At 35.7% G+C, this 19,394-nt stretch overlaps 1 protein-coding gene across 2 annotated transcripts in view; it reads right to left on the reverse strand.

Annotated features, from left to right (window-relative positions):
- Window positions 1-19,394, reverse strand: part of LOC123546984 (uracil-DNA glycosylase-like) — a 55,549-nt gene that overhangs the window by 12,898 nt on the left and 23,257 nt on the right. For both annotated transcript variants that reach the window (XM_045333695.2, XM_053551305.1), the window contains exons 5-6: window positions 18,110-18,152; window positions 13,393-13,481 (exon numbers count right to left, since the gene is read on the reverse strand). In XM_045333695.2, the coding sequence (XP_045189630.2) occupies window positions 13,393-13,481; window positions 18,110-18,152 (132 nt within the window). The remainder of the gene's footprint in view (window positions 1-13,392; window positions 13,482-18,109; window positions 18,153-19,394) is intronic.

Below are 19,394 nucleotides of genomic sequence, written 5' to 3' on the forward strand. Positions count from 1 at the left end.
AGTATGAATGACTGTCACTTCATACTTTTACTTTCAGGTCATGCCTCAGCACTAGAATATAAGTCTGATATTGATTCTATGTATGTATTATAAACAAGAGATCACAGAGTGATCTTGGCGCCCACCAATGTGCCATTTTAGAGTGTTCCAAATTTCAAGACTTATTGACTAGCTCAAGGTCAAATTTCATTTCCGTACACAACACAAATCTATGCATGTGGTCCAAATTTGAAGCCTGTACCTTCAAAAATGTGAAAGTAGGTCACTAGGTCAATGTCAAGGTCAAAGTTTGTTTCGGTATACAAAACTATGCATGTGGTCCTAAATTTGAAGCCTGTAGCTACAGAAATGTGAAAGTAGGTCACTAGGTCAATCTTAAGGTCAAAGTTCATTTCAGTACATAAAACTATGCAAGTGGTCCAAATTTGAAGGCTGTAGTTTGAGAAATGTAAAAGTAGGTCACTAGGTCAAAATCCAGGTCAAATTTTACTTCGGAATACAAAACTATGCATGTGCTCAAAATTTGAAGCCTGTACCTTCAAAAATGTGAAAGTAGGTCACTAGGTCAATGTAAAGGTCAAAGTTTGTTTCAGTACACAAAACTATGCATGTGGTCCAAATTTGAAGACTGTAGCTTGAGAAATGTAAAAGAAGGTCACTAGGTCAAAATCAAGGTCAAATTTTATTTCGGAATACAAAACTATGCATGTGGTCCAAATTTGAAGCCTGTACCTTATAAATGTGAAAGTAGGTCACTAGGTCAATGTAAAGGTCAAAGGTCATTTCAGTAAACAAAACTATGCAAGTGGTCCAAATTTGAAGGCTGTAGCTTGAGAAATGTAAAAGTAGGTCACTAGGTCAAAATCAAGGTCAAATTTTATTTCAGAATACAAAACTATGCAAGTGGTCCAAATTTGAAGCCTGTACCTTCAAAAATGTGAAAGTAGGTCACTAGGTCAATGTCAAGGTCAAAGTTTTTTTCGGTACACAAAACTATGCATGTAGTCCAAATTTGAAGGCTCTAGCTTGAGAAATGTGAAAATAGGTCACTAGGTCAAAATCAATGTCAAATTTCATTTTGAAACACAAATCTATGCATGTGGTCCAAATTTGAAGCCTGTACCTTCAAAAATGTAAAAGTAGGTCACTAGGTCAATGTCAAGGTCAAAGTTTGTTTCGGTATACAAAACTATGCATGTGGTCCTAAATTTGAAGCCTGTAGCTACAGAAATGTGAAAGTAGGTCACTAGGTCAATCTTAAGGTCAAAGTTCATTTCGGTACATAAAACTATGCAAGTGGTCCAAATTTGAAGGCTGTAGTTTGAGAAATGTAAAAGTAGGTCACTAGGTCAAAATCCAGGTCAAATTTTACTTCGGAATACAAAACTATGCATGTGGTCAAAATTGAAGCCTGTACCTTCAAAAATGTGAAAGTAGGTCACTAGGTCAATGTAAAGGTCAAAGTTTGTTTCAGTACACAAAACTATGCATGTGGTCCAAATTTGAAGACTGTAGCTTGAGAAATGTAAAAGTAGGTCACTAGGTCAAAATCAAGGTCAAATTTTATTTCGGAATACAAAACTATGCATGTGGTCCAAATTTGAAGCCTGTACTTTATAAATGTGAAAGTAGGTCACTAGGTCAATGTAAAGGTCAAAGGTCATTTCAGTACACAAAACTATGCAAGTGGTCCAAATTTGAAGGCTGTAGCTTGAGAAATGTAAAAGTAGGTCACTAGGTCAAAATCAAGGTCAAATTTTATTTCAGAATACAAAACTATGCAAGTGGTCCAAATTTGAAGCCTGTACCTTCAAAAATGTGAAAGTAGGTCACTAGGTCAATGTCAAGGTCAAAGTTTTTTTCGGTACACAAAACTATGCATGTAGTCCAAATTTGAAGGCTCTAGCTTGAGAAATGTGAAAATAGGTCACTAGGTCAAAATCAATGTCAAATTTCATTTGAAACACCGAAACTATGCATATGGTCCAAATTTGATGCCTGTACCTTCAAAAATGTGAAAGTAGGTCACTAGGTTAAAATAAAGGTCAAAGTTTTTTCCAGTGCACAAAATTATGCATGTGGTCCAAATTTGAAGGCTGTAGCTACAGAAATGTGAAAGTAGGTCACTAGGTCAAAATCAAGGTCAACTCATGTCAAGGTTCATCTTGCCACTCAAAAATATACATGTGGTCCAAGTTTGAATGTTGTAGTTACTGACAAGAACATTTTAAAAGCTTTTCCCTATATAAGTCTATATGAACCATGTGACCCCCGGGCGGGGCAATATTTAACCCTAGGAGGATAATTTGAACAAACTTGGTAGAGAACCACTAGATGATGCTACATTACAAGTATCAAAGCCTTAGGCTTTGTGGTTTGGACAAGAAGATTTTCAAAGTTTTTCCCTATATAAGTCTATGTAAACCATATGACCCCCAGGGCGGGGCCATATTTGACCCTAGGGGGATAATTTGAACAACCTTAGTTGAAGACCACTAGATGATGTCACATATAAAATATCAAAGCCCTAGGCTCTGTGGTTTTGGACAAGAGGTTTTTGATAAACCATGTGACCCCCGGGGCAGGGCCATATTTGACCCCAGGGAAATAATTTGAACCATCTTGGTAGAGGACCACTAGATGATGCTTCATACCAAATATCAAAGCCCTAGGCTCTGTGGTTTTGGACAAGAAGGTTTTCAAAGTTTTTCCCTATATAAATCTATGTAAATTATAAAAATAAACAAAGGGCCATAACTCACTCATAAATTGTTGAACCAGTCTGATTTTCAGAGGGACACAACTAGGGTACCAATACATCATTCTGACAAAGTTTGGTCAAAATCCCCCCAGTAGTTTCTGAGGAGATGCGATAACGAGAAATTGTTAACGGACGGACGGACGGACGGACGGACGGAATGACGGACGGACGGACCACGGACGCAGAGTGATTTTAATAGCCCACCATCTGATGATGGTGGGCTAAAAATAAATTCTAGAATCATTTCTGTTACAATAATATCTATCATGTCTGTTACTTTAATGTTTAAATTTCATAACACAGCTCGATATTTACCCAAAATATTATATCCGGATATGATTACACTTTCTTTTATACTGCCAAAATCTCCAGTTTCAACAATATGTTTTACAAATTGTGATGATATGAAGACAGTTTAGCAGCAATTGGCAGTATCTGACATTGAAGTTTTCGGTGAAATTATTTAAATCATTTCATAAAAAAAATTGTTTCATTTCGTCAAAGCACTCTAACATAGACGATCTACTTTCGATTTCAAAAACTACAAGAAAATACAATTTAATGTTTCGCCGATTTGTTTATTTCTCGAAAAATAAGAAATAAAATCATTTTTAAATCGGTAGTAATTAAACAAACCAGTAAGAGCTCTTTCTCGGGATAATTTATCCGCTTACTGACTGCAAAAATCAAGCCATGTGTCATCATGAAAAGCAGAATGGGTGACGGTTTCATTTTTTTGTGAACCTGAATCGTAAGCAAATTATCCAAACCAGTCGAAATTCCAGAAAGGTTACGATCTAGATTCTTTCTAGTATTATAATATCCAAAGTATGACTGTCACTTCATCTTTTTACTTTCAGATCATGCCTCAGGACTAGAATACGAGTCTGACATAGATTATATGTAGGTGTAATAAAAATAAATTCTAGAATCATTTCTGTTACAATAATATCTATCATGTATGTTACTTGAATGTTAAAATTTCATAACACAACTCGATATTTACCCAAAATATTATATCCGGATACGATTACACTTTTCTCCAGTTTGAACAATATATTTTACAAATTGTGATGATACGAAGACATTTAGCAGCAATTGGCAGTATCTGACATTGAAGTTTACGGTTAAGCGTAATGTATATATATAAATTTAATACCAGTGGTAAAATTCTTGCACAATGACATTTTTTTATGGAATATGAATTATTATCTTTCATAAATTAATGAAAAATATTATTTTGTAAATGGTAAAACATATTATTTATATAGCATTCAAAGCTAAGGTCGACATAGTGATGCCCCGTAAGACTGGTAGAAGCGTAATGTATGTATAAATTTAATACCAGTGGTAAAATACTTGCATAATGACATCTTTTATGGAATATAAATCATTATCTTTCATAAAATGATGAAAAATATTATTTTGTAAATGGTAAAACATATTATTTATATAGCATTCAAAGCTCGGATCGGCGTAATGATGCCCCGTAAGACTGGTAGAAGCGTAATGTATGTATAAATTTAATACCAGTGGTAAAATACTTGCATAATGACATCTTTTATGGAATATAAATCATTATCTTTCATAAAATGATGAAAAATATTATTTTATAAATGGTAAAATACATTATCTAGATAGCACTCAAAGCTCAGGTCGGTGTAATGATGCCCTGTAAGACTGGTAAAAGCGTAATGTATGTGTAAATTTAATACCAGTGACAAAATACTTGCACAATGACATCTTTTGTGGAAATATTAATCATTATCTTTCATAAATTCATGAGAAATATTATTTTGTATGCGGCTAAACACATTATATAGATCGCTCTCACAGCTAAGTAATGATCATCAGTAAAGCTTGTAGAGGCGTAATGTATATACATGTACAAATTTTATACCAAAGGCTAAATACTCGCTGAGTGACAAGTTTTATTGAGTATAAAAAAAATCTATGGTAAATTGATATTAGATATTAAATATATATATATATATATATATATATATATATATATATATATATATATATATATATATATATATATATATATATATATATATATAATGTTATACTTGATCAATTAAATTATATAAATATCAACTTAAATTCCTAAAAGTTTCATAATTACTGATGTGAAAGACATAACTTAAACATTTTTTTGAACATAGTACAATTTTGACTTAAAAATACCTTTCATGTTGATTGAGATCCTAACTGGTACGGCCTTTTAGATAATTTCAGTGTTGTTTTAAATCGACACATTTCTGGTCAATCAAATATGACATGTGTGACATACACGGTAGTTAATTAAAGAAGACATGTGTGATATACACGGTAGTAGCATGTTATCGTTCCCGCGCTTGATTAACAAAAAATCCTTGATAGTGCGATATTATTTTGATTCAATCAAATATGCTAATGGTTTTTAAGAATTTGATCCGCCCGCGGTATCCTTTGAAAATATAAAGGCATTTAATGGCACCAGACTCGATACTTAGAAAATAAAATTTATATTGGATTTGTAATTGCTTTTGAATGTCAAGCAATATTAAAAATTGTATTTTTTATAACTATTACTGAAAAAAAATATGGAGAAAGAATGTCTAAATATAAAAATGCTTAAACATTGCCTTTCCCTTTATAGAATCGCTGCAAATAATTGAAATTCCATTGATAAAAGAAATTGACCTTTAAAGGTACAGTATCCTAAGATATTTAGAGAATAAGGATTCGATTTAATATTATAGAAAATGATCCTGAATAAGACATTTAAAGAAATGAACAAAATCGCAAAACATGAATGTTGTTTAAGAAATAATATATCTCATTAGTGATTTGTGTTAGACATTTTGATAAATTCCTTAATTGTAATTTATAACATTATAATGCTTGAATATATACTGAATTAATTTTACATTTTCTTGTTTCTAGTTTTAGGATCAAATCATAAGTTTTATTTGCCGAGTAATTATAAGCTGTAAATATAAAGTAATATATAGAGGCGTAATGTATATATGTATTTATTTCACCACATAAGCAATGAAATGACCGCAATATTTATTTACTATATCTATTTAGTAGATCAAAAGGAGACAACACATTCTTTACTAGTTCCGACTTCTATGTCTTCGTCAAAAATAACAACGAATTTTAAGGTAAATACAAAGTCTATGAAATATGGAAAATGTTTTATCAATGTTATCAAACTTTCATAAGTAGTTGATATTTTCGGTGTGACTAACGCTGTGTATTTTTCTTACGTATTCGAAAGTTTAATTACATATGCATTTGACTTTGAATCATTACTGTCGTATCTTCTTGAACTAGATTGAAACTATCTGTATAAGATCTTCCCCAAAATCTTAAAAAGGTTACATGAAATAAGTCAAACGCGACTGTATAACCCGAGACTATTAATAAAACATTTTCGAAAAAATATACATAGTGTTATACTTTATCAACTACAATTATATTAATATCAACTTAAATTCCTAAAAGTTACACAATTGCTGATGTGAAAGGTTCACGCAATTATTTCCATAATCAACACATTCACTGTATCGTATTTCACAGGTTACCCGACGCATTTTTTTTCAATCAAATATGACACGTGTGACATACACGTTAATTAATTAAAGAAGACACGTGTGATATACACGATAATAGCAGGTTATTGTCCCCTCGTTTGCTTAATAAACATTCCTCCATGATGCGATTTAATTTTGATTAAATCAAATGTGACAATGATTTTTAAGAATTTGAACAGCGGTATCCTTTGAGAATAGACATTAAATGACATTGGATCAATACATATAGGAAATAAAACTTATATTGAAGGTCAAATTATATTCAAAATAAAATATTATTTTTCTTTATTATTACTAAAAAAGATAAAGGGGTAGGAATGTCTAAATGTATATAATAAATGCTTAAACACAGGAAAAACATTGCCTTTTCCTGCTAATTGCTGCAAATTATGGGAATTCTAAAAATGAAAGAAATTTACCTTTAGAGGGTAATATCCTTATATATTTAGAGAATTAGGTTTCAATTCAATATTATAGAAAAGGATCCGGAATAAGTCTTTTAAAGAAGTGAACAAAATCGCAATATTTAAAAGAATATTGTTTATAAATATTTTTTCATTGCCTTAAAACAGTCCTTCTTCATGTCTGTACTTCTTTGTACTTAGACATTTTGATAAATTTCCTAATTGTAACACATAACATCATAATACTTGAATATATACTTAATTATTTTACATTGTTATCCCTATTTTATCAAATCATTAATATTATTTGCCGATTAATTATTGACTGTAAATGTTTTGTTGCTAGTTTTGAATATACATATGCCTGATTTCTAGGCTATAAATGCATAATTTAGTCGTATAAAATCTTTTTTCTTCCATTAAAACAATCAATAACCAAGATAAATCTACATTACGCCCAATTCCCTCATTCATTATATAGCATTACGCCTCATTACGCCTCATTTTGCATCATTACTTAGATAAATATACATTACTGTATTAAGGCACACCGTTCTGGAACTATATTTTGTCTTTCGCTGGATGTTACGCAAGCTTTGTAAGTCTGCGCAATTCATAAAATGCACAGCACAATAAATTTGTTATTTGCGCAATGATTTTAAAGATTATTTTTGAAACGGACAGGGTAACAAATGGATAATTTGGCTAATAAGTTAATATGCAGCTTTTATTTGAATTTGTGAACATCATATTTGCTATTTTGTGACAAAAGGGCATAAAATTCATCACCATAATCATATGCGCAAATGTATTACCAAATCCCGCAGAATCGTTATGCGTGTTTATGCTTAATGAGTTACTGCGGAAGAAAATACGTGGCTTTATTCGAGTATTGCACAATTACAAGTCATAAATATGACAGATTACATCGTATATTGGTCATAGCAAATAGGATTGACATAAATGAACTTCATTCGATCAATGAACTCTTTGAAATTAGAGACAATCCAATGGAACTACATCACTTCGCTGTGTTGTGAGGCCATTTAAGAATGAGAAATCGTGCGATAGCAAGGACTCGTCAAACGCTTGACAGCGTTTAGCCGACTCAAAAATGTTTCCCGACTTTTCAAATTAAGTGGCAACCCTGTCTGTAGTTACTAAAGAGATTGCATGCACTAGCGCTCAAAAGTGATCTATATTTTTCTGTTAAATCACATGAAAATACAGATTACTTTTTTATGTGGGAATTTATGGATTGTAAACTGTTAATGGCAATAACTTAGAGGTTACTGAGGTAATCATGAGCTAAGTTGTGAATGCTCTGCTGCAGTACAGTGACCTATATCTGTGTTAAGTTTCATGAAGATCCATCAATAGTCAAGTCCCTATTTTTCCAAATTAAGGGGAACAAGAGATGTTTGTAAAACATGTATGAGCCCCATGATGGGTTGTCCCATTTCAAGTCCCATGCTCACTATGACCTTGACCTTTGACCTGCGTGAAAATTGTTTTTCAAGGTTCAGGTACCTGAGACACTGAAAACTGTTTTCAAGGTTCATGCCCCTGTGACCCTGACCTTTGATTTATTGACCAAAAAAAAAAAACCATAAAAAAAGAGGGTTATTCAATAAGCTAAATCAGGATATGAAGTTTAAAGGTTCTGAGTCAAGTGGTTCTCAAGATATCGAGTGGAAACCATTTTCAATGTTCAGGACCCTGTTACCTTGACCTTTGACCTACTGATCCCCAAAACAAAAGGGGTCATCTACTTTGTAAGCTCAATAATGTTACCAAGTTGGAATGTTCTGGTGTCAGATGGTTCTAAAGTTATTGGCTGGCCACTGTTTAAAAGGTTCAGGCCCTTGTGACCATGATCTTTGACCTACTGATCCCCCAAAAACAGGGGTCATCTACTTCATATGCCCAATCCTTATATCATATTGTACAGTTCTGCGTCAAATGGTACTCAAGTTAGTGGTCAGAAACCATTCCCTCTACTGATGGATGGACCAACTGCCAACGAGACTGACAGGTGCAACGCAATAAACTTCTTTTCTTTTAAGGGGGGCATAAAAGTTATGTGTGGTTTGGTTTACAGCTTAAATTCTTTTTAAATTTAAATTACAGGCATTTTCAATTTCAGATGAACAGACTAACAGCCAGACAGACAATGCCAATTCTATTTCCCTTCCACCTTCGGCAGGTGATAAAGAGGCATAACTCTGGAAATACCCTGAAATCCCAAAAATAAGCCGGTTTTGAAAATAAGCCAGTCTCGAAAATAAGCCACCATTTCACTACAGGCAAAAAGGGTTCATAAATAAGCCGCACTCAAAAATAAGCCATCCAGTTTTTTGTATCAGTAATAATATCAATGACTTTGTTAGGACACCATATGAGATAGCAAAAGTCACCAATGTGTACATAGCACATTTATTTCCAAACGTAATAGCAATAAAACTTACTTTGGAATAAAACACCTAGAACAATGAAAGTTGTGCTGATATTTAAAACCACAGACAAATTAAAACTTTAAAAGGAAAAAAAATATAAAAAAAACTTGTCTCAAACACTTTTTGTCACGTCAGTAATTCTACTAATTAAAGTGACCGGTCTTTATAACACAATGCAGTGTTTATCACCTATTGTGTAAGTTATTCATACCTGTTGGCCGATTAAATCATAGGTGTATTTGTTTGTTAGGCCAGACAAAACTATTTAATGGGTAATTATCTGTTAGCTTTGGATCATTTTCATTAAGAAATTGTAATAAAATGTAACAAAACTGGTATGTCAGAAGTATAAATATTTATTGACGTCGATGTTTTGACTAAAAAGCAAACTATATGAAATCCATATCTTCAGTCTTTCGGTACTCGAAAATATGCCGGTTTTTAAACCGTTTCTGGATATATGTACTCAAAAATTCGCTGGACTAAAAAAAATAAGCCGGTCTCAATAATAAGCCACCAAATCCTTACGAAAATTTAAAATAAGCCACGGCTTATTTACAGGATTTCAGGGTATGGCAGGAAATTATGCATCTTGTCACACTAATGCACACTGTCACTATGAGCAAGTACTGCAAGTTTCAACTGCAGCTGGAGCTGTCACTGGAGTGTTTAATGACTCCAGTGTGGATGAAGATATTGGACAATAGCTTGAGTCCATGTCAAAAGTGATAATTTATAAGGGAGATAAAGATGAAGTGTATCAAAACATTAAGTAAGTATAATTCCAAGCAAAATGGGGACATAATTCATAAAATATTTGTGCATGAGTTATGCATCTAATGTCATATGCGGTGGGTGATGATGTGGAATAACTACTTTAAGTTTGAATCAAATCCATACAATAAGAACTGAGATAGAGCGAAAATGTGCACCAAAACTTTAACCTGAAATTCTAAGTAAAGAGGGGAGATATTTCATATAATATTGGGCTAGAGTTATGGTCCTTGTGTCATATGATGTGAGTGATGATGTTGAACAACTATTTTAAGTTTTAATCAAATCCTCTCTGTAATAACTGAGATTTAGTGAAAATGCATCAAAATTAACCTTAAATTCTAAGTAAAAGGGGGGCACAATTCATGAAAATTGCTGCTAGAGTTATGGACCTTGCATCATATGATGTGGGTGATAAAGTGGAACAACTATTTTAAGTTTGAATCAAATCCATTTAGTAATAACCAAGATAGAGTTAATGTTCACCAAAACTTTAACCTGAAATTGTGAGTAACTAGAAATGTGTCCATGGGACACAGATGCCCCCACTACATGACATTGAAATGACAATTTTTTTCTAGATCAGGGGCTGTAACTCCTACAATACTGAATGAATCTGGACATCAAACCCCAGGTGCACAACTGCACATGCTGACCAACATTCCTGTAAACTTTGGTAACTCTAATGCTACGTGCAACACAACATTAAAATGACCAGTTTTTAACTAAGTCAGGGGCCGTAACTCCTACACGACTCAATGAATCCGGATGCAAAACCCCAGGTGCACAACTGCACATGCTGACCAACATTCCTGTAAACTTTGGGGACTCTAAGTCAAATACTTTTGGAGCTACGCACGACACAACATTAAAATGACCAATTTTTAACTAAGTCCGGGGCCATAACTCCTACAGGACTGAATGAATCTGGACGCGAAACCCCAGGTGCACAACTGCACATGCTGACCAACATTCCTGTAAACTTTGGTGACTCTAGGTCAAATACTTTTGGAGCTACGCGCGACAAAACATTAAAATGACCAAATTTTTACTATATCAGGGGCCATAACTCCTACATGACTGGATGAATCCAGACGTGAAACCCCAGGTGCACAACTACACATGTGTCCAACATTCCTGTAAAGTTTTGTGACTCTACGTCAAATACTTTTGGAGCTAAGCACAACACAACACTAAAATGACCAATTTTTACAAAGTCAGGGGCCATAACTCCTACATGACTGAATGAATCCAGACGCAAAACCCCAGGTGCACAACTACACATGCTGACCAACATTCCTGTTAAGTTTTGTGACTCTACGTCAAATACTTTTGGCGCCAGGCGCGACACATTCTCAGAAGGACGGACAGACAAGGGCAAATCTATATGCCCCCCCTCAAAGTGTGGGCATAAAAAGGTGGGATAATTCATAAAATATTGGTGTGTTACAGCCCTTGCACCATATCATGTGGGTGATGATGAGAAATAACCGTCTTAAGTTTGAAACAAATCCATCAAGTAATTACAGAGATAAAGAGAAAGTGCATCAACACTTTACCCAAGGTACGGACTCGGAAAGATGCCGACACCAGGTTGAATAGGACAGCTCTTCTTACTTTGAATAGTCAAGCTAAAAGAGTGGATGGAAGGACGTACACCCGATGGTGATTACAACACCTCACCAGATTGTTCAGGTGAGCTAAACAAGAGGACCATCATGGTCCTGAATCGCTCACCTGTCCCCACATGACCCAGTTTTGAACTTAGTATGACGTCGTTTTTTCTATTATTTGACATAGTGACCTAAATTTTGAGCTCATGTGACCCAGTTTTGATCTTGACCTAGATATCATCGAGATAAAAATTCTGACCAATTTTCATGAAGATCCATTGAAAAATATGGCCTCTTGAGAGGTCACAAGGTTTTTCTATTATTTCACCTAATGACCTAGTTTTTGAAGGCACATGATCCAGTTTCGAACTTGACCTAGATATCATCAAGGTGAAAATTCTCACCAATCTCATGAAAATTATGGCCTCTAGAGAGGTCACAAGGTTATTCTATTACTTGACCTAATGACCTTGTTTTAGAAGGCACGTGACCCAGTTTTGAAACTGACCTAGATATCATCAAGGTGAACATTCTCACCAATTTTCATGCAGATTTCATGAAAAGTATGGCCTCTAGAGAGGTCACAAGGTTTATCTATTTTTAGACCTGCTGACCTAGTTTTTGACCACACGTGACCCACTTTCGAAATAGACCTAGATATCATCAAGGTGAACATTTTGACCAATTTTCATGAAGATCCATTGAAAAATATGGCCTCTAGAGAGGTCACAAGGTTTTTCTATTTTTAGACCTACTGACCTAGTTTTTGACCGCACAGTTTCGAACTTGACCTAAATATCATCAAGATGAACATTCGGACCAACTTTCATAAAGATCCCATGAAAAATGTGACCTCTAGAGTGGTCACAAGCATAAGTTTACGGAAGGACGCACATACGCACGGATGGACAGACGCCAGGCGCATGTGATCTACTTTCGAACTTGACCTAGATATCATCAAGGTGAACATTCAGACCAACTTTCAAGAAGATCTTTTGAAAAATATGGCCTCTAGAGAGGTCACAAGGTTTTTCTATTTTTAGACCTACTGACCTAGTTTTTAATCATACGTGACCCAGTTTTGAACTTGACCTAGATATCATCAAGGTGAACATTCTCACCAATTTTCATGAAGATCCATTGAAAAATATGGCCTCTAGGGAGGTCACAAGGATTTTCTATTTTTAGACCTACTGACCTAGTTTTGGACCGCACGCAACCCAGTTTCAAACTTGATCTAGATATCATCAAGATGAACATTCTGACCAATTTTCATGAAGATCCATTGAAAATATGGCCTCTAGAGAGGTCACAAGGTTCTTCTATTTTTAGACCTGCTGACCTAGTTTTGGACCGCATGTGACCCAGTTTCGAACTTGACCTAGATATTATCAAGATGAACATTCTGACTAACTTTCATAAAGATCCCATGAAAAATGTGACCTCTAGAGTGGTCACAAGCAAAAGTTTACGGACGCACGGACGGACGCCACACGATCACAAAAGCTCACCTTGTCACTTTGTGACTGGTGAGCTAAAAATCAGGCAAGCGTTACTGGGAAGTTTCTATAATTGTTGCATGATTAAATTACATATTCTTTGTTTGCTCTTTTGATCTTCCTAGTTTGTAGTGAATGCTCATTACCTGTATGGAATAGCTAAACATCAGAGAATGATGAAATAGTGTATAAACTGCTGTTTGTCTGTCATTACCTGATACACTACCTTAACTATACTGCAAGAGCTGGAAGACATGAAGAACATTTTTTCACCAATCTTTTACAAAACTACTCCTACCTTGTTTTGCCCAGCCCATCAAGTAACCATGACCTGGTCGTTTAAATCCTTCCACATCATTCTCTAGTTCCTTGTACATATTCAGTAAACTGAAATATCCATGATTCAAGAATGAGGAATGTGTATACACAAGTCAGAAACAAATACAGTTGAACTTCAATGGCTCGAACTCGGATCTTTCGAACACCCGGGATCGCTCGAACTCGTCGCCCGGTCCCAAATTTATTCCTTCTTTATTCTATATAGTTTTACCTCGGATCGCTCGAACTTCGATAATTCGAACTCTCGAACTCATTTGGTGGTCCCCTCGGCTTAATTACAGTGATAATTACACCTATTCAGTCGAACAGACAATTTTTGCCGGGATGGCTTGTGTTTACAAAGTTTTTCACATTTCTGCCTGACATTTGCCAAGCTTCCCCTTTAACCGGCTTGTGCGTAATTTTCACACGCTTACGTAATTAGCGTCGGTAAACAAATTAAACAAAGTGACTTTCGTTCACTGCAATGCTTTAATGGGCTTTGATTTATTAATAAAAAATGATTGAGCAATGTACATACTACGTTTGTCTTTATTTTTTCTGCATAAAAACGGGAGATCCGACGTCAACTTTCATACTGCTTTTGCATGGCTGAACAACTTAGTAAAGGACCCGGATACGGGGGGATAGCTAAGTCGGCTACTGGAAAGCAAAATAATTGATAATATTTGTACTGGACTATGATTCAAAAAGGTTTGTTATTCATGTCTTTCTGTTTGATGCTGTCTTCACCAAATTCTTATAATTATATTAGTGTTTTATCCGTGTTTTTTCCGTATCTATGTCATGTTTGAAAATAAATAATAAAGCATATTTCACCGTTCGGTTTTTATTTATCATCATATCATACACACATTTAGGTACAATGTGACAATATATTACGATGTAAGGTTTGTAACACATCATGCCCTCAAATTCCCAAATTCAAAATGGCCGTCATTTGGATGGCTCGAACAACGGAAAACTCGAACTAATTTTCACGGGACCCTCGAGTTCGAGCCATCGAAGTTCAACTGTAACTGCAATTGTCCTGCTATCATACAGAAACCAGAAAATAACATCCAGGATAAAATGTATTATGCTCTTTTCTCTAAAAAAAAAAACAACAACTGAACAAATCAACTGAGCTTCAAAATCTGTAATACATCTATGCCCCAAATGATGTGTTGTCCCATTTTCAGTCATGTGATCACTAGGACCTTGATCTACTAACCCAAAAACTCTAATGCATTAGGGGTCATCTACTTCTTAAGCCAACTCATGCTATTAAATTTGATGATACTGGGTCAAGTTGTTCTCAAGTTATTCAGCAGACTTTTTTTTTAAGTTCAGGCCCCTGTGACCTTGACCTTTGACTTACTGACCAATAGGGAGTCATTCACTTCATAAACCCAATCATGCTTTCAAGTTTGCAGGTTTATGGGTCAAGCTATTCTCAAGTGGCCGTGCAGAAATAGTTTTCAATGTTCAGATCCCTTTGACCTTGAACTTTGTCCTATTCACCCAAAAACAATAGTCATGTACTTGATAAGCCCAATCAAGCAATAAAGTTTGAAGGTTCTAGGTCAAGTGGTTCCCAAGTTATCGCACACACTGTTTTCAAGTCTAAAGTCCCTGTGACCTTGATCTTTGACTTTCTAACCCCTAAAACAACAGGGGTCATCTTCTTCAAAAGTCCAATCAAGCTATCAGAATTGAAGGTTCTTGGTCAATTGGTTCTAAAGTTATTGAGCAGAAACCATTTTCAAGATCCAGGTCCCTGTAACCTTGACCTTTGACTTACTGATCACAAAAACAATCAGGGTCATCTACTTTATAAGCCCAATCAAGCTATCAAGTTTGAAGGTTCTAGGTCAAGTGGTATTCTAGTTATTGAGCAAAAAGCATTTTAAAAGTTCAGGGCCCTATGATCTTGACATTAGATCCACTGACCCCAAGAACAATCAGGATCATCTACTCAAAAGCGAAATCATGCTACCAGTGGTTCTGATGTCATTGGGCAAAAGCGTTGGCTCTATGGAAGATGAAACACCCCTGTACTGACAAACAGAGGTAACAGACAGGTGCAACGTAATATACCCTTGCTTCTTCAAAGGGGGACATAACATGATGAATACTGGCCATGCTACAAAATATAAAGTATATCTAGGAAAAGGTTGAAACATTCATTAATACTCTGGTAAACAAGAGCTGTCGGAGGACAGCAATGCTCGACTATTCAACAGCCTTGTAAACTGAATTAATACGAAAGTCGAAAAAGGGGGATAATTTTGTAAAAATGGGAAAAAGGGTTATGGAACTTTCACAGTGCCTATCAGCTCATAAAGTGAACAAGTGCGTGAAGTTTCAATCCTTTCCCATAGGTGGATACTGAAATACCAGCTTACATACAAAAACTTAACCAAAAACTGCTAAGTCGAAAAAGGGGCATAATTTTGAAAAAAATGCAAAGTAGAGTTATGGGACCTACACAGTGCATGTCAGATCATGACAGTGAACAAGTGTGTGAAGTTTCAATCCATTCCCATTAGTGGGTACTGAGATACCAGCTTACATACAAAACCTTAACCAAGAATTTCTAAGTCGAAAAAGGGGCATAATTTTGTAAAAAAGCAAAATAGAGTTATGGAACCTGTGCAATGTAGGTCAGTTTATCACAGTGAATAAGTGTGTGAAGTTTCAATCCATTCCCACAAGTGGTTACTGAGATACCAGTTTACATACAAAACCTTAACCAACAATTTCCAAGTCGAAAAAGGGGCATAATTTTGTAAACAAGAGGGTCATGATGACCCTGGATCACTCACCAGAGTAATATGTTTCAAATGTCAAACTGATGATTTTTAGAAATTTTTTGGAAAATTTTCCGATGTACAATCAAGTAACCCCTGGGGCGGGGCCAATTTTAACCCGGGGGTCATGATTTGAACAAAGTTTGTAGAAGTCGACTAGGCAATGTTACATATCAAATATCTAAGATCTAGGCCTTCTGGTTTATTTTAAGCAAATTTATGAAGATTTCCCTATGTACAATAAAGTAACCCCTGGGGCTGGGTCAATTTGACCCTGGGGGGTCAAGATTTGAATTTTTTTTGTAGAGGTCCACTTGGCAATGCTACATGTCGAATATCTAAGCTCTAGGCCTTCTGGTTTATTTTTAGAAAATATTGAAGACTTTTCTATGTACAAACAAGTAACCCCATGGGGCGGGGCCAATTTGATCCCGGGGGTCATGATTTGAATAAATTTTGTAGAGGTCTACTAGGCAATGCTACATTTCAAATATCTAAGACCTAGGCCTTCTGCTTTATTTTTAGAATTTTTTTGAAGATTTTCCTATGTAAAATCAAGTGACCCCTGGGGCCGGGTCAATTTTGACCCTGGGGTCATGATTTGAATAAATGTTGTAGAGGTCTACTAGGCAATGCTACATGTGAAATATCTAAGCTCTAGGCCTTCTGGTTTATTTTAAGAAATTTTTTGAAGATTTTCATATGTAAAATCAAGCGACCCCTAGGGCGGGGTCATGATTTGAACAAATTTAGTAGAGGTCCACTAGGCAATGCTACATGTCAAATATCTAAGCTCTAGGGCTTCTGCTTTTTGAGAAGAAGATTTTTTACGGTTTTCCTATGTAAAATCAAGTGACCCCTGGGGCAGGGTCAATTTTGACCCACGGGGGTCTGATTTGAACAAATTTTGTAGAGGTCCACTAGGCAATGCTACATGTGAAATATCTAAGACCTAGGCCTTCTGCTTTATTTTTAGAAATTTTTTGAAAATTTTCCTATGTAAAATCAAGTGACCCCTGGGGCAGTGTCAATTTTGACCCCGGGGTCATGACTTGAACACCTTTAGTAGTTTTTTAAGAATTTTCTATGTAAAATCAAGTGACCCCTGGGGCGGGGTCATGATTTGAACAAACTTGGTAGAGGTCCTCTAGGCAATGCTTCACACCAAATATCTAAGCTCTAGGGCTTCTGGTTTTTGAGAAGATTTTTTAAGTTTTTCCTTTCGGTTGCCATGGCAACCAGAGTTCTGCATGTAATTCAATTCTTTGAACAATTTTTAGAGAAGCCCATCAAAGGAACATCCCTGTGAAGTTTCATCAAAATTGGCCTGTTGGTTTAGGAGGAGATGTTGTTTAAAGGAAAGTGTGGACGGACGGACGGACGACGGACGTATGGCCGGACGGCGGACGGTGAGCGATCACAATAGCTCACCCTGAGCACTTTGTGCTCTGGTGAGCTAAAAAGCAAAATAGAGTTATGGAACCTGTGCAATGTAGGTCAGTTTATCACAGTGAATAAGTGTGTGAAGTTTCAATCCATTCCCACTAGTGGTTACTGAGATACCAGCTTACATACAAAACCTTAACCAAGAATTTCTATGTCGAAAAAGGGGCATAATTTTGTAAAAAAGCAAAATAGAGTTATGGAACCTTTCCAATGTTGGTCAGTTTATCACTGTGAATAAGTGTGTGAAGTTTCAATCCATTCCCACAAGTGGTTACTGAGATATCAGCTTACATACAAACCCTTAACCAAATTGGGACGCCAGCACCAACGCATGAGTGAGTCCAATAGCTCTACTATTCTTTGAATAGTCGAGCTAAAAATGGAAAATATAACTAGGGAGAGGTGAATACAGTCTCTGGTACAAAACAAAAAGCATACCTTGGAGGAGGTGCTACTCCTGGTAAAACACTGAATGCCATTCCTGAAAGTAAAAAATACAAAAGACACTAGTGAAATTACTCACCTTTCTTGTGGGTTGTACACACAACATAGCGATACTACCTGGAGTGTTAATCAGTAAGATTTTTATCAAAACTAGAAGATGCTTTTATAGAAAAGCGCACGTCTCCCCCAATGCATAGTTGTAATAAGCAAGACATCAATAGAGGACAGGCGCAAAGTCAAAAGAGACACTGATGGTTGGCTGCAACAGGGGTCACCTAATTGGCATGTCCAATCATCCTATGAAGTTTCAACATTCTGGGTAAAGTGGTTCTAAAGTTGATGATCGGAAACCGTTTTCTATGTTCATGCCCGTGACCTTGAACTTTGATCAAATGACCTCAAAAATCATTAAAGGTCATCTACTCTGCATGTCCAATCATCCTATGAAGTTTCAACATTCTGGGTAAAGTGGTTCTCAAGTTATTGATCGGAAACTATTTTCCATGTTCAAACCCCTGTGACCTTGACCTCACCTCAAATGATTCAAAAACAGTAAGGGTCATCTATTCTGTAAGTCCTATCATCCTATAAAGTTTAAAGGTTCCTGGTCGAATGGTTCTCAAGTTACTAATCGGAGACTGTTTTCCATGTTCTGGTTCCTGTAACCTTGACCTTTGATCAAGTGACCCAAAAATCAATAGGAGTCATCTTTTGTTTGTTTGTTTTGGGTTTAACGCTGTCAAGCTAGAAGGCATACACTTTTTAAAATACAGGGCCCACACTGACCTTAAATAAAAATTGTGTCCATTGGACACGGATTCCCCCACATACTGTGCCATATATATAATAGCAAAGTTTTTAGTACAGTCCATCTTCACATGAAGATGTTCGACTAAAGGTTTGATGCAAATTGTATTCAGATAAGGTTGTGCATCTAAGCAACTTTGAATCCATTCCTACAACAATAAACATGGAAATTCCACGAAAACAAGGTTTTCAAACTTTGCATGGCACCACCAGATTCTGTTTAAACAGGAGGCCTAAATGGGCCTAAGTCCCTCACCTGATGAAAACCTTAACCATCTGACTTTGCTTCTAACTCGGTTCGGTGAAAACCCTTTAAGCTGTTCATTAAAACAGAAGTCATTTAAAAAAAATCTACATTTTGCTGTCACCCACCAAAAACGCAAAATTTGAAGAAGGTATTACTATTTTAAATCTAGTGGCCCCTAAAACGGCCCAAGTGTCCCCATTTTACATCATCCCCATTTGATCAAAA

This window comes from Mercenaria mercenaria, chromosome 9 (genome assembly GCF_021730395.1).
Source record: "Mercenaria mercenaria strain notata chromosome 9, MADL_Memer_1, whole genome shotgun sequence".
Classification (NCBI taxonomy): Eukaryota; Metazoa; Mollusca; class Bivalvia; order Venerida; family Veneridae; genus Mercenaria; species Mercenaria mercenaria.